Here is a 22385-nt window from a genome sequence, read left to right on the forward strand (position 1 = left end):
CGGAACCAACTTTCATGTTATATTATAATATATGTTTTCTATAATAGTATTTCGTTATAACAACCAAAAATATTCGAAACAAACAAAGCTTTTATAGAGAGGTTAAATGTATATACACATTATATATGTAATATAAAAAAATATACAATTTTCTTATATTTTTTCGGTTATCAAACGTAATAATTTCTGGCGCAGGCGAAAAGTGATTGGTATCCCTAAATCTCCCCCCAAAAACAAACTGACCTTGGGTTTCTCATAATTAAACATGAAGAACACCTCAATCCCCACTCCTAAAGTTCCTTTTTCTTATATAATTTTAAGTGGGCCTATTTTGATACTGCACCATATTTTGTCCTTTGATGAAAAAAGTACTACTGGTACCACTTAAACAACAACAACTTCCCTCTTCATCAAGATGTATGCTAATACAGGTATGTTATTTTTCAGTTTTTTCCTTCTTATTGTCATGAATTGATCCTATATATGGGATGTTTCAACTGAAACTTTTTGTGTTTGTTGTTGGTTTTTTTTTTTTTTTTTTTTTTGGGTGAAACAAATATCTACTAGCTTATGCTTATGCATTCTTGTGTTTTAAATCTTGAAGTGTTTTTGTTATTAGAAGGAATAGTCTCTCCTTTTCTTCAAATAAATACTACGTGCCTAGGTTAAGTTCATAAAAGAAATTAAAATCTGTATTTGATGAAAAGTTTCAACGACTGTTTTATGTTACTTTTTTATTTCTTTTCTATTTTCTTCAATCTTGAACTTTGATCATAACAATACAATCTATATATTCAGCTTGAGAGAGAGAGACTAGATTTTGTGCAAGAATATATATGTCTTGTACGTCGCAAATTGGAAGTTATACAATATGTTCTTAATTTCGAGTATAATTGAATTTTATGTCCAAGATATGAGTAAATTATAAAATTAAAAAAGACAAACTCCATAACTTATTATCTTGTCTCATTTTTGCAACAGGAATTCAGTTGTTCTTATTTTTCTTAGGCTTTCAATTTTACTGAGAGTCATAAATAATAGAAGTAAAAGTCGATAAAATTGCTTTCTTGATTGCTAGATGAGCTTTCTCTTCCACCATTCTACCTTATATATGTATGAGACTGTAAATATAATTTGTAAAGACATGTGTCATGTATTTATTAGGTCGGTATAAACACCCGGTATGAGACTATGTCGAATCACTCAAATGTCTCTTATTGGTATACTTAGCTACTTGTCCAAGGGTGATCAAAAGAGCTTTGTTTGCACAGATCATGGATTTCGTGTTCAAAAGAAATTAGAAAAATATAGATGTTAGTCAATGTTAGTCCACGGGTTCAAGCCGTGGAAACAGCCTCTACGTACAATAGACCCTTATGGTCCGGCCCTTTTCCGAACCCCGCACATAGCGGGAGCTTAGTGCACCAAGCTGCCCTTCTTTTTTTGTCAATTTTTCTTCTAATTTGGATCTTGCAATTCCCCATTCAATGGTAGAACTTGATGGCAACTGAAGTTTAACCATGTTCATGTGTTTACCACTCAACTAAGTTTTAGTTTCAGATTAAGATAACTTCCTTCCATGTGATCTTTAATGTACCTCGTCCCTTTTTAACATCTCCAATCATCATATTATCGCACCTTTGGATTAGTTCATTTCGAGGTCTATGTAGGATACGGCCAAGACATGTGAGACGATTTTCTTCTATTTTATCCTCTATGTCTGCTACTTGTACTATTTTCTCATTTTATCATTTCTGATCTTATCCAGTCTTGTTCAATCCACGCCCATCTTAACGTTCACATTTTTAAAACAACCATCTTGTAGATATGTTGAGCTTTTGATGCTCAACATTTACTCCTAAACATTACCGATCTCACAATCGTTCTATAGAACTTGCCTTTAACTTTTTAATGTATTTTCCAATCGCATAACACTCCTATAACTCTCCTCTATCTTAGGCATCCTATTTAATTGAATTCGACATGTTACATCTTGATTTATCATGTATGCTATTTCTTATTATTTCATCCATCACTAGGATAAACAAGTACTGGACTCAATGAAGAATGAATGCTGTTGCCAAAAATGTCAAATATGTACATTAAAGTTAAACCATTTATATTCAATTTTAGTATATTGGTAGTTTTCTAAAATTATGGTGAAGATATGTAGTGAGATGAAGTAACAATTTGTCCTAGGCAAAGAGAAGCCCGGTGCACTAAGCTCGCGCTATGTGCGGGGTACGGGGAAGTACCGGACCACAAGTGTTTATTGTACGCAGCCTTACCTTGCATTTCTGCAAGAGCTTGTTTCCACGATTTGAACCCGTGACCTCCTGGTCACACGACAACAACTTTACTAGTTACTCTTAGGCAAAGGTTACAAAGAATTTTTTTACACTAAATTGAGTTTCAGCTATCTGCAATATTGTGAAGTTTCTGTCTGACTACTAAGAATGACTCCCAATATAGTATTTTTCAAGATTTGTTTGTTGCATTGATTGGATTTTCTTTCTCAAACTGATATGTTTATGTTATAAAAAAACTCAGTCGACCCTTTTTTTCTTGTCACATGCAGGGCGATGTTCATAATGCAGATGTAGTCCATTGGTTTTGGTTAGTTCTTGATATTGATCACTAAATTCTGTAAATTTGGTCTCTTCATAAGATGGAAACATCAAAATTTGACATTGAAGTACAAGTCTCATCTGGAATTGATTCTGATATCACAAGTCAGGTCGCGTCTAACATTGAGTTTTCTCAATTAAGTTCAGAACATCTGTCACTTGACTTGTCTCTCAGCTTTAAATCTAGTATCGACGAATTTGCCAGCCAAGATTCGATAGGATTTTCAGTATCCAGCACGTGTGAAAGCAGCAATGAACCTGCAACACAAAATTCAGGAGGAGAAACAGCAGTTAGACGAGTTTTCACTTGCAATTTCTGTAAGCGGAAATTCTACAGTTCACAGGCTCTTGGCGGTCATCAGAATGCACATAAACGAGAAAGAACGTTAGCTAAACGAGCTATGAGAATGGGAATCTTTTCGGATCAAAGGTATGCTAATTTGGCTGCTCTGTCATTGCACGGGGTGCCTAGTGCGCGGTCCTTAGGAATCAAAGCGCATTCTTCAGTGCACCCCCACGGATTTCCACCAACAATGAGTTCACTTGATTTCAGAACAAGCGCGAGATTTGAATATGGACAGCAACAGACTCCTCCATTATACGTGGAGGATATCGACGAGGCTGATCAGTTATTATGGCCTGGTAGTTTTCGCCAAGTAACTAACTTTGATGTCTCTCATCATCCTACTTTTGCTTTTGCTGGATGTTCAAATATGACATCTCTAGAATGGACTCCCTCAGTCGAAAAAGATGAATTGACACCAGATCTGACATTAAGGCTTTGATCACATTTGAATAGCAGATTGCTTTTTCCTCTGTACCAATGTGTGCATTTTGGAATATAACTTAACGACGATATGAGGTCTTCTCACTATATTTGGATTCAAGATCTTTGTTTTGCTCCACTAGTAGCTCAGGTCTAGTGAATTGAGAATGTTGATTAGGTGATGGCTGTACAATCTGAATGTATTTTATTACAAATTGTAACAATTTTCCTTTTACAAATGCTGCTTTAAGTAGGGTGTGATTGTAATTGACTTTAAGATAAGGAACAAATCCCTTGGTGTGAAGTGCCTCCTCTACTGAGGAGTATAATCTGTTGTTTTTGGTTGTCATACTCCGCTGAATTACAGTCAAACCTTTCTACAACAGTCTCGTTTGTTGCGAATATTTTTTGATGTTATAGTGAATTGTTGTAGAAAACATATAGTATAACAGAACATATAATTTGGTTGCGGAAAAATTTGACTTTTATAGTGAAATGATGTTATATAAGAATGCTATTATAGAGAGGTTTGATTGTATTGTTAAGTTAACATTAACAATGCTATCAATGTATTGAGGAAAACTCAAGTGCTTATTGATATTGGCTGCGTAATATTGCAAGTAAAAATGGGTATGTACTTCGTCAACCATTGATGGAGCTACTAGGGCTCTGAAATTGGGCAGACATCAGAGGCGGATTCAGAATTTAATGCTTATGGGTTCCTGTAACGAGCTCGAATAAATTTTCGATAGTAACTGTGTTGGGATATATACTATTAACCATGAGTTTGGTTTAGATATAGTATTTATTATGAAATAATTGTTTATTCAGTTTTAATAAAGTTTTAAATAGATCATATAATAGTCTGTGTCCTTTGCTTATATAGTAGATGATTTAGTGTATAGAGTTTAGCTTATACACGGAAGATTAAATCATCAGTTCTTATAAGTATAAAGTTTGAGTTCACAATCTAATGATGGAATTGGACAAACCATCAGGAATGATTGTAGCACAAGATTAAATATAATTAATCTTGATTATGGGAATGGTTTAATTCCAACTTCTTGTGCTAGTACATTTTGTATGTATTGAACGGACCAGGTAGAGATAAGTATTTTATACTGACTTAATAAAATAAACTCTCTAGCCATTAAATGTACTTATACTCTTAATCTTGATATAATTATTATTAGCTGTGTATATTATTATTGTTTTGATTTATTAAAAGGTGAGATTCTTTCGTGGTTCAATATGCCTGGTAAATTGGATAATAATAATATACATTGGCGAAATAATAGTTAGTTGATGGAATCCATATCTCGGTTTAGAGATTGATGATATACCTTTATGAAAGCTTATAAGTTTGCATGTGTAAACCCGGCCGGTGGATTTTGTATCCGACACATGAAATAAGTTAAGCGAAAGTCTAAAGGAAATAATCAATAAATTAAATCGTCAGTAATTTAATTTACTTGATTAGTATCTGAATCTTAATATGGGGAGTTAAATAAGATTTAATGGATGAATTTCGAAATTGGATAAGGAGTGCAATTACGGATTTTTAGTGGAATAATTCGTAATTAATTATGGTAGATATTAATTTCGAAAATTAGAAATTAATTCCATAATTGAAGCCTTGTTAATTAAATTCTGTGGTCCCTACTGTGCCTAAATAATAGGAAATAAAGGAATCATTTTTCTGGTGGAAAAGAAAACCCAACAGATTTTGGAAAAGGGTTTTTACCCTTAAAACTTGTGCTATAAATACATAAGGTTTTCCACCTAGAGGGATGAGTAGATGGTGGCTGAAATTTTCAGCCAAGTTTTCCTAGAAATTTCGCCCACACGAAATTGCTATTTTCGGGTATTATTTGGGTAACACAGTAGAAGACTGTGGAACGTTCGAGGATCACGATTGTGCTGGTGATGGAGATTCCATTGAGAAGTTATGGAACTGAAGGCTCACGTGGTAGAAGAGATATGTTCACGCTTCAAGAGGTAACCCGTGAAATCCCGTTTATGCTAGTTGTCTAAATTACATGTGATTTTGATACTGGGATTGCTTCCGCTGCATATAACAATCCATCAAACTGGGTTCACATTCAAACATTTATAGATATTTAGTAATTTTTCCAAACATATTTATACTATTTGGACAAAACTTACTGGGTTCACGTGAACCCGTAGGTCGGGAGGTGGATCCGCCCCTGGTAGGCATTGCTGAGTTTTGTATGAGATGGCGATAATTACTAGTAAGCTCTTGAGGTTCCAGAAAAAAATAGCTGGTCGAATTCACTATTTACTTTTTCTAGCCAGTATACATAGATTATACAATAATTGTACACATATTATACATGCATTACACATCCGCCAACTATTTAAGTTTAAGCGCTTATATAGGCAGCTACTTAAGTTAATTCCTCATAAAAAGGATCCCTTGGTGTGTGATCTATCCTTTTTGGAAAGATTTTAATCCTAATAGAGAAACAAAGTTGTGTTTGTACTAATGCCATAACAGTTTATGTATATTCCAATGGGATCTTTGCACAAATAGCCGTCCATTTTCATTGTTTACTTTTCTTAAAAAAAATATCTCTTAGCCTAGTGGTACTAATATTCACATTGACATAATGAGTAGCACAGTGTGCACACCCACATGTTTGCTATTCTGGGCTACTGACTGCAGAAAATTCCAACTGTAATTACTTCACTATGTGGCCTTTTTGAGGGCCGTTGTTTAAATTTTGTCCCTTTTTTTTTAAGTTTTGCAAATATAGATCCTGTGGGGTGTATATAGGTTGGGTTGGTTCGGATTTTACGATTACCAAACCAAATCAATTGTGTCGGGTTATTAAATTTAAAGACCAAACCAAACCAATAGAACTGGGTTTTTCAATCTCGGGTTTTCTCAGATTTTCGTTTTTTTTTTCCGGTAAAATTTTCTTAGAACAAAATATATAACTTGTACTCAAATATTTCTTTAATCCTTGTAAGATACAACTATAGATGTGTCATGGCATTATCCTAAAATATTCAATAATAAAGACAATAAAATTATGTAATAAGAATATTGCTAATTAAAAAACCATAATAAAAATAAACGTAATCTAAAAGTGCTAAGTTATGCTAAAGTAAGTAGACTAATAAGGGAGTATTAATTACATGACTAAACGTTAAAGAAAAGATAAAAATAGGTTATGTATTTTTATCTAAATTATTGCAAAACAAAAAATAAATATTCAATACATTCTCGTTCATAGTATTGACTATTGAATTGAATATTTTTTGTTAGCATTAGTATTGATTTGATTTTGTTTTGGGCTTTTGTTAGCATTATTTAATTTACTAATATTAATGGCTATAAAACTTATTGGAACAGTCAAAAGTTCTAAGTCCAATATTAAAATAATACCTTAAAAGATAACATTATGAAATTTTTTAAGAAATATTTATAAATTACATCACAATAAATATATTTATATATTAAATATATCTAAAACTTCTATATATATAATGTCAGGTTGGTTTGGTTTCGGTTGGACTTTCTTTATATATATATATATATATATATATATATATATATATAATGTCGGGTTGGTTTGGTTTCGGTTTGACTTTCTTTAGTTAAAATCAAACCAAACCAATTATGGTCGGGTTTTTTTTCCAACACCAAACCAAATCAAACCAAACCATAGTCGGATTTTTTTCTCGATTTGACTCAGATTATCGGATTAGTGCGATTTGTCGGTTTCCTTCGTACACCCCTAGATCCAGTGATGGACCTTCTCCTTCCTCCTCCTTCTCTTGATATTAATTAAACACCACCAATCAATACGGCACACGTTTTTCTCTCCTTTATATTTTATTTTGCTGTATGTATTTCATGTTTAAGTTATCGTTGAGAAAATGGAAGAGTTGCAAGCTTGAGGGTGTTTGGCTAAACTTATAAGCTGGTTAAATTAGCTTATAAGTACATTTTAATTTATTTACGCATTTGGTAAACGTTCAAAGTGGTTATAAACCAAGTGCTAATAAGCTAAAATCAGCCATAAATCATAAGTTGGTCACCTCTAGCTTACGGTTTTTCAGCTTATAAGCACTTTTAGTCTAACCAAGCTTTTACTGATTTATCCTTAATAATATTTTTTTAATTTATAAAATATTTTTTCCAAAATAAATTTTCTAATTTTCTCTTCGTACCATATTCGTTGTTTATCCTTTTCATTACAAAGAAACTTTTTAATTTATAATCTTTTGTAAAGTTTGTAAGGGTACTTTAGTCATTTTAAAAAAATAACAGTTTATCAGCACTTTTCTACCAAACACATAAACTGCTTATTATCAGTTTTAGCACATCTATCCAAACACATAAATACTTATTTAGAAATTCAGCTTCAGTACTTAAAAATATTTTTCAACGCTAAGTCTTTCCTGTCCGCAACATATGTAAATAATTGAACACCACTTACAAATGTTTTCCATCGGACAATATTTCGTAATAAAAATAATTAATTATAGTCCTTAGTCTAGTCTCAGCACCCGTGCTGAGCACGAGTAGGTACCACGTATCGGTGCTTAGCACAAATACGTATTAGGTAACCGTGCTAATAGGGACGGAGTTAGAGCTTTGGTAAGCCGAACTCAGTAGCTTTAGTGTAAACCATATGTTTGTCTTAATAAATTCATTAAATAGGTACAAATTCTTACTTTAGAACCTAGTAACATAAAAATTCTAGAATTTCGAACCCAATAACTTTAGATCCTGACTCCGCCTCTACATGCTGAGGTTCTAAGAATCCGTGCCGAGGTTCCGAGAACTTCCGTCTGCTTCCTGCTAGCTCTGTCACTTACATTACAAGTCATTGATATAAAAATATGTTTCTAGTCTGATTTCCAAACACACTGTTTTCAGTGAATAAAGTTGCAGTAAGTACAACAAAACTTGAAACATAAGCATTTCAAATTAGTTGTTAAATTTTCAAATTCATGACCTAACTGTATGACATGCCCAATTTTATCCCCTTTGATAAGATACCAACAAACTGCCCAAGAAAGGAAAGACTACCTTCCATCTTTGTTTCTTAACTGTTTTTCTAATTGAATAATTGACTGCAATTAGTCTTAAACAAAATCTTAATCCCTACGTTGAACCCTTTTCTTTACTATCACAAACTCATAACTCCATCAAGTTTGTTAAACAGTTATTAGTATGTTTTAGAACATGGATTTTGACTTCTTTTTTCTTTTTTCTTGTACACAATTCTTATGTTTACGAGTATGGCATTTATTTTTATTTTTATTTTTGAATATCTTCAACACGAGGAGCAGGAAAATAATTAGAAAAAGTATCATAAAAATAGAATGTATATAAATGGAATTGAGGAAATGTTGAAAAAATAAGGCATACACTACTAATGGATGTTGTGGCCATAGATAGGATCCTTCCACGCTTAACCATATGTCTCGGTTTTGAGCTATGGGATGAAAAAGAACCTGGTATAAATGGAGTGTTTCCCTTTTAATGGGCCTTGCCTTACTTGGCGCGAATTTAGATTAGTCAAGGTCCAATATGAGTATCGGATACCGAATGAGAAACAAAAAAGATTGAAAAAAATAAGGCTTACATAATTGGTTATAACCTCATAAATTTCCCCTTTTCATTATCTTGAGCCACAAAATCTTCTTTTATGATCGTTTGGTTCTTCATTTAGGAATTTCTTGATATGCTAATTACTATAGTTGTTTTTTTGCCTTTTAAAAAAGAAGTTACTTGTGATCATTTTTAGTCAATTATGCTCACCAGGTCTTGAAGAATGTAATCTATTCATTAATGTTTTTTTTAACCCCAGAAAAACTCGCAGTCGCTACAGCCTCTACCTTTCGGGTGTGCACTGGGTAAACCCTCTGTGTAATAGTCTGCAAAGCACACATGGAATGTAAACTGCACTAGGCAAGCTCTGTGCGACAGGCTCGACCCAAAAAACATTGAGAGGGGATCGATCCCAGGTCATCTGTATGATGATTGCCCTCCAAACCAACTGGCCATCCCCGAAGGAACATCTATTCTATTCATTAATGCTAAAGGGACTTATCATTTATCTTAAGCTATAAGATATGTATGCATGAATCAAAGTGACTCATCATATGAAGAATTAAGCTTGAGCATTTAATTATACTTAAATATATGCAAGTACAACGTTTATATTACTGATATATGAGAGGGAAATTTAATCTGAAAGTTTGGTAGAAGAGAGATCATAAAATTTCTGAACATAATGCTGGTGATGGAACAACAACAAGTGATTCTGATCCCATAGACAAATGCAAATCTCCAAACTCCTTTAATTAATCTCACATGGTGTGATTGTTTAATTATATAAATCTATGTTTCAGTTAGAATTAATCATATCCCTTCAGCTAACCACATGGAGAGCTCAAACACCAAATCTGCTCAAAAGGTGAGAATTATGATTTCTAGCTACTTGTTTTTTTTCTGGCACATTTATTTACTATTTGCTCTAATTTCAATTTTATTTATTTATTTTGGCTTCTTTATATTTCAGCTTGTGAAGAGCAGTTCACAGTCTGCAATTCAATCTCCTGGAAGATCAATGAGATGTAGTTCTCCTCAACTTCAATCGATGAAGAACAGTAATGTGGTAAGACACAATTATATATTTCAAGTCTCATTTTTTTTTAATTTAGTGTTTCACATGAAGGGGAGTTTTGGAGCAACGTTAAAGTTGTCTCCGTGCATGTGATTTATAAGTCAGGAGTGCGAGCCATGAAATCTACCACTGATATTTGCGCCACGTGTAACTAAGCTGCCTATATTACACCTATAGGTGTTAATCGGGCTGGGCTGACCCGTTTTCAACCCGCTTCAACCTGGGTCAGCCCGGTTCAGCCCGTTACTGTAGCTTAATGTGCGGGCTAGGACGGGTTGGTCGGGGGCGGATTTTGGACGAACATATTTTGGATAACGGTGCACCGTACCCGCTAACGGGCTGTAGCCCGTTATTAGCCCGGTTACCGTTACAAATTTTTATTTTTATTTTTATTATTTGGACCGTTGCCAACGGTCAAAATTTAATTAAAAAAACAAAAACAAAAAAATTACACTAGCCCGACCCGCCCGAACCCCGTTAAGCCCGAACCCGAAAAAGCCCACAATAACCCAAAAATTCCCAACCCGCTATCAGCCCGCTAAACAGCCCGCCTGATAAACAAACTGGCTGGAATTTTTCCCGTTTAATCCGTCCCAGCCCGCTGATAAACAGATATAATTATACCTTCTTAAAATGCGACTCTTTCCCGAACCTTGCTTGAAGGCAGGATCCTTCGTGCACCAAGTCTTCCATTTAATTACTTTAATCATTCACATGTCTTGGTGTATAGACACAATAAGCTATTAGATGTAAGATGTAAGCTTTAAGTGCATAAATATAGGAATATATGTTTATATTTAGCTGTAATAAGCCAAACTACTTTACTACTCCCTTTTTCACTCTTACTTTTACACTCTTCTAAAAATATATTTTAATTTTTGGTTGTCTATTTTAGCAAATTAAAAGGAATACAATTTTTTTTTTCCTTCTATTTTACCTTTATTATTAACTACTTATTCCACAAATCATTTGTCAAGACTTTTTGAAATGTTATCATTATTATGGGTAAAACTGTAAAAAATAAATTTTATTTATTTTTCTTAAAGAAAGTACAAAGTCAAAAGTGGACAACTAAAAATGAACGCAGGAGTACTTCTGTTTTCAACTTATCAACCCGTACATTTACTATAGATAGTTATAAGAAGACTTTGGTATCATTTCTTATTTAATTGAACTTTAATGAGAAAAGTAATATTTTGATAAATCTTGACATTATTTTCTAAGACGAGAAATATTTATAAAATGTTATGTCGCCTTTTAAGATGCTGCAATGTATACTTAACTTTAAAATGTCTTTACAGTTAAGAGACGAGCCAAAAGAGCGATCGGTTGACAAAAACAAGGTAAAATATTGAGTCAGATGAATTAAGTTTCATTCAAAATCAAGCAAAAAATCAAAGAGCTATTAATTAAAATTCCATTTAATTATGTATAGGCTCAACAAAAGCCATTAGCAAAGGATAATACCAGACCAGTGGAGATCAAACTTCATACTCAACAAAGAGCAAGGAGACGTGCTTTGTTTAATTACTCGGTAAGTAATTAATTGATAAAATTCATATAATTTGAAGTGACTAATTTCACCTTAGCAAGAATTTCGAAACATTTGGAGTACTATTCAATATTTGATAAGATCAAAAATAGCCAGATTTACAAGTGGTCATTAAAAAATAGCCTCAGTTTCAAAAGTAATTGAAATTTAGCCACTTTTCATGTAAAGATAAATTTGAACAAAAATACTGTTCAAAATTCGGAAAATATTCCAGCATAATATACTTTAATTCCAGTATAATGTACTGGAACTATACTGGACTTCCAGTATAATATACTAGAGTTCCGTATAATACTGGACTTCCAGCATAATATACTGGAATTCCAGTATAATATACCGGTCCAGCATAATATGCTGGAAGTTCATACACAGGTGCTCCAATCTCCAATATATTATGCTAGAACTTTCCGCATGTTGGAGTTCCAGCATAATATGCTGGAAGTTCATATACAGGTGCACCAATCTCCAATATATTATGCTAGAACTTTCCGCATGTTGGAGTTCCAGCATAATATGCTGGAAGTTCATACACATGTGCACCAATTTCCAGTATATTATGTTGGAACTTTCCGTATTTCTGCAAAATAATTGCTATTTTTCAATGACTTTGCAAACATTGGCTATTTTTAATGACCAGTCCGAAAACTAACTAGCACGTGCTATTTTTACATAAATATGATGTGACTACAAGATATATCTACAAAAAAATGAAATTTTTTATTCACAAAAGTGTGGTCTTAGGGTACTGGAAAGTACAGTAACAAAGGCCAGGATTTACCCTTCGGGATGACCGAGTTGGTTGAGCAGGGGACTTTCCAAATGGGAGATCTAGGATTCGAAACCTACTTGCATACCTTCTCGATCAAGCCTGTCAACCTAGTGCAATTTAGCTTCCGATATGATTTGCAGGCTTTACACAGGAGCAGAATTTACTTTATGCGTGTCCGAAGAATAGCGGCCTCTATCCGTAGGTTCCCTTGTTAGTTGCTTTAGGAAAGTGTGGCCTTAAGTTAACAAATACCACACTTCAAAAGTGTAAATGTATCCTTTATCTCATGGAAGCATTGCCTTATATGAAAAAAGTTACGCCTGTTTAAGCCATTCCTATAACGTATTTCCCAGATAAAAAGTCATGAACTTTGATCAAAATTAGCACTTTATGATAGTCTCAATCAATCCACCTTTTGAGCAGAGGCGGACCCAAGATTTGAAGTTTATGAGTTCGAGATTCTAAAATTACTGAGTTCTAAATTAATAGTTTTTACATATTTAATGAATTTCTTAAAACAAACAGAAGATTTTAGACCAAAGTTATTAGGTTCGTGAACCCGTAAACATAACACTAGCTCTATCCCTATTTTCGTGTGTACTGCTAAAGAAACAGGAATTAGCGACATAACAAATTTTTTAGCAGCAAAATCCGTTGCTAATCCTATTTAGCAATCAATTAGTGATAAATTATCAAAAAGTTCTATTAGCTACGAGCAATTTAGCAACAGATTATCGGCGAAATTCATAACTAATTCTCATTTTTCTAGTAGCGGTGGTTAAAGACCTAATATGTTGCAGTGTTTACTCAACCGTCCTAAACATTGTGTTAGTTTTGAAGAAAATTCCCTTATCATCGCTCTAATTTCACTTAAAAGAAAATGAAAACCTTGAATATTGTTATAGAATACTAATGTAACAAAAGAAACACAGGTGGCAACCAAGTTTTACTTCATAGAGCAACAGAAGAAAACAGTAGAGAAGGTACAAAAGGTATGAGTATAATCAGTAATTATTTAACATTTGCATTCTCTTTATTAAATATTATTCTTTTCTTTTGTGTAATTAACACAATTTTAATATGGGACAGATGATAGAGGAGGAAGAAGTTCGTATGCTAAGAAAGGAAATGATACCAAGAGCTCAATTGATGCCTTTTTTTGATAAGCCCTTCTCTCCACAAAGGTATGATAGCGAGGGGCGGAGCTAGAATTTCGGTAACGGGTTCGGCTGAACCCAGTAATTTTTGTGTAAATCGTATATCTATCTTAAAAAATTCATTGAACCCAGTAACTTCAAATTTTGAATTCGTCTCTGAATTGGAGTAATAGTTAAGCAAAAGACAGAAAGTTAGTTTTGTAAGTATTACATAATTTTCCTCTTTCAACTAGTTAGGTAGAAAGTTGATCAAATTTATAAAATTCATATGAATATTTTTCTATTAGAAACAAATGAACATATTCTAAAGACTTAACTTCTTATAAAATATAATCGTCAAAAAACAAGCGTTTATTATATGAAAGGATATTGATTAGAGAGGTATGGTTGAACACCTGATTTATCAACAGTTTCAGAATTGAAACATTATGAGTTCACGATTCTGAGTTTTTTTGAAAATATCAGTTACCTAACATTTCACACTATTTTGGGGGTTTCACACGGGTTCGATCCGTGGAAGCAATCACTAATGCTTGCATTAGGTTAGGCTATCTGCGTCACACCCCTAAGGATGCGACCCTTTCTCAAACCCTGTATGAATGCGGGATGCTTTATTCACCGAGCTACCCGTTTTACACATAATGTCTATGTCAAATATGACGAGTTCAATAAATCCACCTGACTTATGTTCTTGTACCTCAGATCAACAAGGCCTTTGACAATTCCAAGAGAACCAAGTTTTATGTTGAATGGCAACTGTTCTAGCTGCATGAACTTCCCAATTTTCAGCACAATGAAGCAAGTCAAGTGACATAGAAGTCTAACGTAGATATACGCTCTGTACAACTAGTTTTTTTCTTTTTCTTAGACCATTTCTTTCCATTTTTGAATAAAAAGAGTTTCTTTTGAGATATCTTCTTTTCTTTTTTACTTTTCTTTTGTTGTTGTAATTTCGATAGGTTAATGTAGATTCTAGCTAGGTGGTTAGGATCTACTTCGGTGTGGTGTAAATCTTTCCCATTGTTGAATAAAAAAATATAATCCATGTTAACTTCTTATGTTATTTTTTCTATTTGATTTATGTGTAATTGTCGACCTGGCCAGACGAGATCCCTGAGGAATTCTGGAAGAGCGTGAGTAGGGCGGGCTTGGAATAGCTCTAGGTTGTTTAACGTTAATTTTAGGACGAAGAAGATGCCTGAAGAGTGGAGGTGGAGTACGATGATTCCATTGTACAAGAACAAGGGGAATATCTAAAACGGCAACAACTATATGAGTATCAAGTTGTTAAACCATACATGAAAGTTTGGGAGAGGGTGATAAAAGGGAGGATGAGGAGGAGTGTGTCCATTTTCGAGAACCAGTTTGGTTTTATGCCAGGACGGTCGATTACTGAAGCCATTCACCTTCTGAGGAGATTAGTAGAGCAGAATAGGGTGATGAAGAAGTACTTGCGTATGGTGTTCATTGATCTAGAGAAAGCTTATGACAAAGTCCCAAGAGTCTATGGAGATGTTTGGAGGCTAAATGAGTGCTTGTACCGTATATTGGAGTGATCCGGGACAAATATGATGGAGCTAAGACACGGGTAAGGATAGCAGGAGGAGATTCTAAATACTTTCCGGTTGAAATGGGTTGCATCAGGGAACAACACTTAGCCCGTTTTTGTCTTCCTTGGCAATGGATGCATTGGCGCGACACATTCAAGGGGAGGTGCCTTAGTGCATGTTATTTGCAGATGACATAGTCCTGATTAATGAGATACGAGGTGGTGTTAACGAGAGGCTAGAGGTGTGGAAACATACCCTTAATTCTAAAGGTTTCAAGTTGAGCACGATCAAAACAGAATACTTGGAGTGCAAGTTCAGCATTGTTACCCAAGAAGCGAACGGGGATGTGAGACTTGATACACAAGTCATTCCCAGAAGAGAGAGTCTCAAATACCTGAGTTTATGATTCACAATGATGGGGAGATTGATGAGGATATCACACATCGTATCGGAGCAGGGTGGATGAAGTGGAGGCTTGCTTCTGGTGTCTTGTGCGATAAGAATGTGCCGTTAAGACTTGAAGGTAAGTTCTACAAGGTTGTGGTTAGACCGACTATGTTGTATGGGGCAGAGTGGTGGCCAGTCAAGAACTCTCATGCCCAGCAAATGAAAGTAGCTGAAATAAAGATGTTGAGGTATATGTGTGGGCATACTAGGTTATGTAGAATTAGAAATGAAGTTATTCGGGACAAGGTGAGAGTGGTTTCTGTGGAGGAAAATATGCGAGAGGCGAGGCTAAGATGGTTCGGGCCTGTTAAAAGGAGAAGTAAAGATGCCACATTCAGGAGATGTGAAAGGTTGGCCTTGGGGGGTAAGAGTAAGGGTAGAGGTGGGCCAAAGAACTCTTGGGGAGAGGTGATCAGGTGGGACATGACGCAACTTGAGCTAACCGAGGACATGACCCTTGATAGAAGGTGTGAATGTTGAGAATTAAGGTAGAAGGTTAGTAGATAATCTGAGTGTTTCCCTTTGTCTTCCTTAGTTCAATAGTATTAGTGTTAGTATGATATCCCTTTTATCCTTAGTTTGCTATTACCACATATCTTGTACTGTTATTACTTGTCATCAATACTTCCTTAGTTTGCTATCAGTACATATCTTGCACCGTTATTACCTGCTATTAGTACTTCTTCCGTATTCTCTTTATCTTGGATTTAGTTTTTTAAATATCTTCTATTGCTATTACTTGCTATCAGTGCTTCTTCCATCTTTTCTTTTGTTGAGGGTCTATTGGAAGGTGTAAGGCCGCGTACATCTTATCCTCTCATGACCCCACTTGTAATATTACACTGGATTGTTATTGTTGCTTTATGTGTAATTGTGTAGTAGTTAATCTATGATTTTTCTTGACAAAATTATATCTCTGTTGCATAAGAAAGACATATATTTATGTTGTCATTTTAAATAGTAATGTAGTTTTTTCCTACGTAAAAAGTAAATCTCCGCCTAAATAAATACAAGATAGTTAATTAGTTCAATAGCAACAAAAGGGATTGGTTTAGAAGCTGCAAACCTACGACTAGGGTTGTACGTATGAAACCGACAAACCGCACCAACTCGCTAATTCGAGAAAAATTTTTTGATTATGATTTGGTTTGTTGTTGGAAGAAAAAACCCGACCATAATTAGTTTGGTTTGGTTTGGTTTTAACTAAAAAAGTCAAATCGAAACTAAATCAACCCGACATTATATGTATAAAAGGTTTAAACATGTTTAATACATAAATTTTTTTATTGTAGTATACTTTATAAATATTTCTTAAACTTTTTCATGTTTTATCTTTTAACGTATTATTTCAAGCTTGGACTTATAATTTTTGGATGCTCCAATAAGTTTTATAGTCCATAAATGGTAGTAAATCAACTAAATCCTAAACCAAGATCAAATCAATACTAATGCTAATAAAAGACATTCAATAGTACTATGAATGAAAATAGTATTGGATATCTATTTTTTAGTTTTCCCATGGTTTAGATAAAATACATTACTTATTTTTCTTTTAGTGCTTAGTCATATAAATAATAGTACTTATTAGTCGTACTTATTTTAGCAACTTAATAATTTTAAATTATGTTTGTTTTCATTATGGCTTATTAATAATATTTATTTTATGCGATTTTGTTATCTTTCTTGTTGAATATTTTAGTACAATGCCATGACTTCATCTCATATTAGGTTATTTTATTGAAAAATACTTTATATAGTTCTGTCTTACTAGGATTAAAGATATATTTGGAGCACAAATTCTATGTTTTGTACTATGAAGACTCTACGAAAAAAATCCCGAAAAAATCTGAGATTTAAAAACCTGAATTTTATTGGTTTGGTTTGGTCGTTAGATTTAATAATCCAACACAATTGATTTAGTTTGGTAATTAAAAAATTTGAACCAACCTGGCCTATGTACACCCTTGTCTACGACAAGGTGCACACTTGTTCAATTTTTTGTGTTGGCTTCAATCCTTTGTACAAGAAGGAGAACTTTTATTTTTTGAAAATGTTTTAACTATAAAAAGATTGAATTATATAATATCAGACTGTGTATAGTTTGTGTGGCAGGCTGTGTATAGTTTGTGTGGCAGGAAAGGAATGCAAGACTATTTCAAGCCAAATCGAGGAACTGTGAGATACTTAGAAAACTAATTGTACAAGAAGTGCATTGTCGAAGCAACGGAAAAATAATGAAAATACTAAGTAGATTGGACTACTATCCAAAGTAATAGTAAGAATAGTAGAAGAATAGCAGAAAGAGTGTATAGGGGAGGAAGGGAAGTATAGTAAACTTTGTAAGGGTTCTGTCTTGATTGTAAATATTTTTCCCCGGTATATATAAAAATTAATTACCAAAAAAAAAAGAATTATACAATATCTTTGTGCTAATTTCAAAAAAAGTAGATTGATGACTGAGTTTACACAAAATATGAGATGCATAAATCCTCATTTTTCAAAGCACGATATTATTTTAGGAGAGAGTATTATTTTGGACGACTCAAAAGTTTCTAAGGAACTTAGAGACTCATTGTTGGCCTCATAAGTGTATTGGTCAAAATCCGATCATAAGATGACTGTTCTTAGGAGAAACGATAAGGGGTCGATTGAGCCGTAATCGTGCCCACGGGGCGTGATAGCAAAGAGCACATCGGACATTGCCGGGGTCAAACCGTCAGAAAGCTCACAACGTAGAATATGTGTAATGTTTGGGCAAGTAATAAAGGGTACAGTCATGAGAAAATACGCCGATTAAAAACCATTGAAAAAAAGGGAAAGTTGTCAGTATATATAGGTGGGGGAAAGATCTCCAAGGGGGGAGGAGAGCCCGGATCTAGCTACTACATTTACAATCATCATCATGGAATCAACCAAGAGAGATCTCTGAATCATCAATAACTCTCTCTCTTGTCCTTCTGTTCTCTTACGAGTATGGTGTATGTCTGCCATAGACGTAAGCTTACCATTTACATTTAATGTATGATAATCATCTTAAGATATGCTACTTAAGCTTGTTCCTCTTCGAATTTTGTACTCAATATATTTGGATCTAGAGTTAATTATATTTAGCTAAGATTTACCTTTTATATCATTATTAATTGGTTTAACTAAAAGGTTCAACTCACGATAAGTCTGGACGCGGCTGAACAGCGAAACGAAAGCATGACTGCAAAATAAGAAACCACTGTTCGAGTGCGAGACGGAGCAAGTGACCCTACAACGCTGCTCCTCCTTTCACCAACTTGTTAGATCGAGGTAACAGACAATTTCATTTGGGTTTATCTTCACTCTTTTGATTGGTTCAAAATAGGAACGCAAGCACTCGCATAAGTATGCGAGTGAGGGATCAACGCCTCCAAAACACTCGAAAAGTGTATAGTATTCTCCAATGAAAACAAAATTAAGCAAACTGGGACTCACCTAGGAAACACACAACATTCTCCAATGAAAACAAAATTGAGCAAACTAGGACTCACCCAGGAAACACACGACATTCTCCAATGAAAACAAAATTGAGCAAACTGGGACTTGTCCAGGGAACGCCCAGTATCCTCCAGTAAAAATAAAGTCGAGCACATTTGGGCTTACCCTGACACACGCATAGACGGTGTGGCGACATGCAGTGCTCTTCAAAAAAAACATACATAATAATGATGATACAATGAGTTACTATTTCGATCTTGCTCGAAATAACACCCATACGGCCAAAGTCCATCGCCAAAATAGAAGAGTTTGACTTCGCTCGAATTTCAACAGGTTACTATTTCGATCTTGCTCAAAATAACACCCCTACGGCCAAAGGCCATCGCCAAAAGGGAAGAACTCGGCTTCGCTCGAATTACAATGGGTTACTATTTCGATCTTGCACGAAATAACACCCAACGGCCAAAGGCCATCGCCAAAATGGAAGAATTCGACTTCGCTCGAATTACAACGGGTTACTATTTCGATCTTTCTCGAAATAACACCACTACAACTAAAGACCATCGCCAAAAGGGAAGAATTCGAATTCGCTCGAATTACAACGGGTTACTATTTCGATCTTGCTCGAAATAACACCACTACAACTAAAGGCCATCGCCAAAAGGGAAGAATTCGAATTCGCTCGAATTACAACGGGTTACTATTTCGATCTTGCTCGAAATAACACCACTACAACTAAAGGCCATCGCCAAAAGGGAAGAATTCGACTTCGCTCGAATTACAACTGGTTACTATTTCGATCTTGCTCGAAATAACACCCCTACGGCCAAATCCCATCGCCAAAAGGGAAGAATCGACTTCGCTCGAATTACAACGGGTTACTATTTCGATCTTTCTTAAAATAACACCCCTACGACCAAAGGCCATCACCAAAAGGGAAGAATTTGACTTTGCTCGAATTACAACGGGTTACTATTTTGATCTTGCTCTAAATAACACCCCTGCGGTCAGAGGCCATCGCCAAAAGGGAAGAATTCGACTTTGCTCAAATTACAATGGGTTACTATTTTGATCTTGCTCGAAATAACACCCATACGGCCAAAGGCCATCGCCAAAATGAAAGAATTCGACTTCACTCGAATTATAACGGGCTACTATGTCGATCTTGCTCGACATAACACTTACCGCCACTAGCCATTGTCAAAAATAGGTTATAATTCGACCTTGCTCGGAACACTTTTATGGCCGCCGTCGAACAAAAGAAAAAGTTCGAACTCGTTCAAATAAGTCAAAAATTGACTTCGCTCCAAACGATGATTCCAAAGTTCGACCCGCTCGAATGCATATGAAAAAATTGACTTCGCCTAAATCGGCAAGTCTGAACTCAATCCCACTCGAATATTCAAATAAAAACTGACTCCGTCCCAAAATGACGAATCCAAATTCGACCCTGTTTGAATCAAGGATGATTTCACCTAAAGCGACAAATCAGAGTTAGACTAGCTCGGACGTGCAGATCCGAAGTGACTTCATTCGGAATTACGCGATGCAATCCTACTCGAACCAGGCAGGATCAGATTCCCGAATCTAGAAATCAGGGACTCGTCAAAAACAAAAAAAAATCCGAAGGTCTACGTCGAAACAAGATACGTAACAATCAAGGGGAAGAAAAACAGAATCAAAAGATACACAAAGGCGAAGAAACTATTTTATTTATATATACGTGCGCAACAACCGCACCTTACAAAAGGCCGAAATAGGCCCTCAAAAAAAAGAAAATGAACAAAAAAAGACGAGAACGAACAACAAAAAAAATTATAAAAATTGCAGCAACTTTTCACTCGGTGTCATCACCGTCGTTCTCTCCATCATGGTCTTCGGGCAAACCATCCTCAACATCAGCATCCTCACCAGCCTCCGGCGTCGCAGGGTCATGGTCACAGTTAACACGAGCCTCCCGCGCCTTCGCCCGAGCTTCTTCAAAAGCAGCCTAAAAAACACTACCCGCCTCCCATAAACCTTTGTATATGTCCCGTTGGGCCTCGGTATGGACCCAAAACTCATACAAATGACGAGGAATGCGGCAGAGGCAGATTCAACTTTAGCCAACAACTGCGTCCTCTCACCCTCGAGCGCCACAACCCGGTCCCCTAGGCTTGAAGTCTCCCTATCAATCTCGCCAATGCGCTCCTCGAGTTGCGCCTCCCTCAGCGTGGTCGTGGCCCTCTCAGATTCCTGCTCAGATTGAAGGACGCATATAGTGTCCTCTAGCGCCGCTGCTCTTGCCAAAGCCGACGCCCGAGCGTTCTCGGCATTTTCTATCTCAGCCACTTTTCTCTCCAACTTGGCCAACTTCCCCATCCATTCTGCACTCAAAGCTTCGACTCTAGAGGAATTCTTCTCAAGTTCGGCTTGCAACGACAACACCTTCGCTTGAAGATACTCACATTCCGCAGTGACCCCCTTTCCCAACTCAAGCTCTTCATCTTTGGCACGGAGCATCTCCTCGAGTTCACTGCATCGGCGGATGGATTGCATCAACTCCTAGCCTCTTTTCTCCAACTCCTCACCGAGGGATTGGGTGCCAGTACTGCCCTGAGCTGCTCATGCATCTCACGGTACTTGTTGTGATTCCACGGATAACTTTCAAGCATCTTCAGAAAAATCTTGGCCCGAGTCTCGGCCCTGCGAGCACTCTTGATCTCCAGCAGGTAAGACTAAAAACAAAGAGAAGAAAAGAGTCAATAAAGACCAAAGTCACAAAAAATGGGGGAGAAAAACAAACAGAGAAGAGGCACTTACCCTCAGGCCCATCGCAGCCACGCCACATGATAATTCGGCATCACTGACATCCTGAAGAGCTCCGCTTTCTGTGGCAGAACATAGAAGGTCAAACTGCGGCATGAAATCTACCGTGTCTTGCAGAAGGTTGAGGTCCGATGGAATTTCGAGTATTCGGGAAGGACCTCCCGCTCTTACTACAGTCCGGGTAAAGCCCTTCTCAAACATCCTAACATCATTAGGATCCGCCCATCAAGCTCGCCAAGAGGCGACCCCAACGGATGGAGGGACTATCTGTATGTGTCAAAATCCGGCCATAAGATGGCTGTTCTTAGGAGGAACGATAAGGGGTCGACTGAGCCGTAGTCGTGCCCACGGGGCATGATCGCAAAGAGCACCTCGGCCATTGCCGGGATCAAACCGTCAAAAACCTCACCTCGCATAATAGGTGTAATGTTTGGGCAAGTAATAACGGGTACAGTCATGAGAAAGTACGCCAGTTAAAAACTATTGAATAAAAGGGAAAGTTGTCAGTATATATAGGTGGGGGGAAGATCTCCAAGGGGGGAGGAAAGCCCAGATCTAGCTACAACATTTACAATC

At 35.8% G+C, this 22385-nt stretch overlaps 2 protein-coding genes across 2 annotated transcripts; both read left to right on the plus strand.

Annotated features, from left to right (window-relative positions):
- Positions 1–295: 295 nt before the first annotated feature.
- On the plus strand, positions 296–3630 carry LOC107829110 (zinc finger protein 4). Its single transcript, XM_016656551.2, has 2 exons — positions 296–431; positions 2579–3630. The coding sequence occupies exon 2, from the start codon at positions 2669–2671 to the stop codon at positions 3410–3412; it is 744 nt and encodes a 247-aa protein (XP_016512037.1). The 5' UTR covers positions 296–431; positions 2579–2668; the 3' UTR covers positions 3413–3630.
- Positions 3631–9695: 6065 nt separating this feature from the next.
- On the plus strand, positions 9696–14592 carry LOC107819132 (microtubule-destabilizing protein 60-like). The gene is made up of 7 exons (XM_016645218.2): positions 9696–9851; positions 9957–10052; positions 11363–11404; positions 11497–11595; positions 13315–13374; positions 13472–13566; positions 14242–14592. Exons 1-7 carry the CDS (start codon positions 9819–9821, stop codon positions 14348–14350), a joined length of 534 nt encoding a protein of 177 aa, XP_016500704.1. The 5' UTR covers positions 9696–9818; the 3' UTR covers positions 14351–14592.
- Positions 14593–22385: the final 7793 nt, after the last annotated feature.

Source organism: Nicotiana tabacum, chromosome 16 (assembly GCF_000715075.1).
Source record: "Nicotiana tabacum cultivar K326 chromosome 16, ASM71507v2, whole genome shotgun sequence".
NCBI lineage: Eukaryota > Viridiplantae > Streptophyta > Magnoliopsida > Solanales > Solanaceae > Nicotiana > Nicotiana tabacum.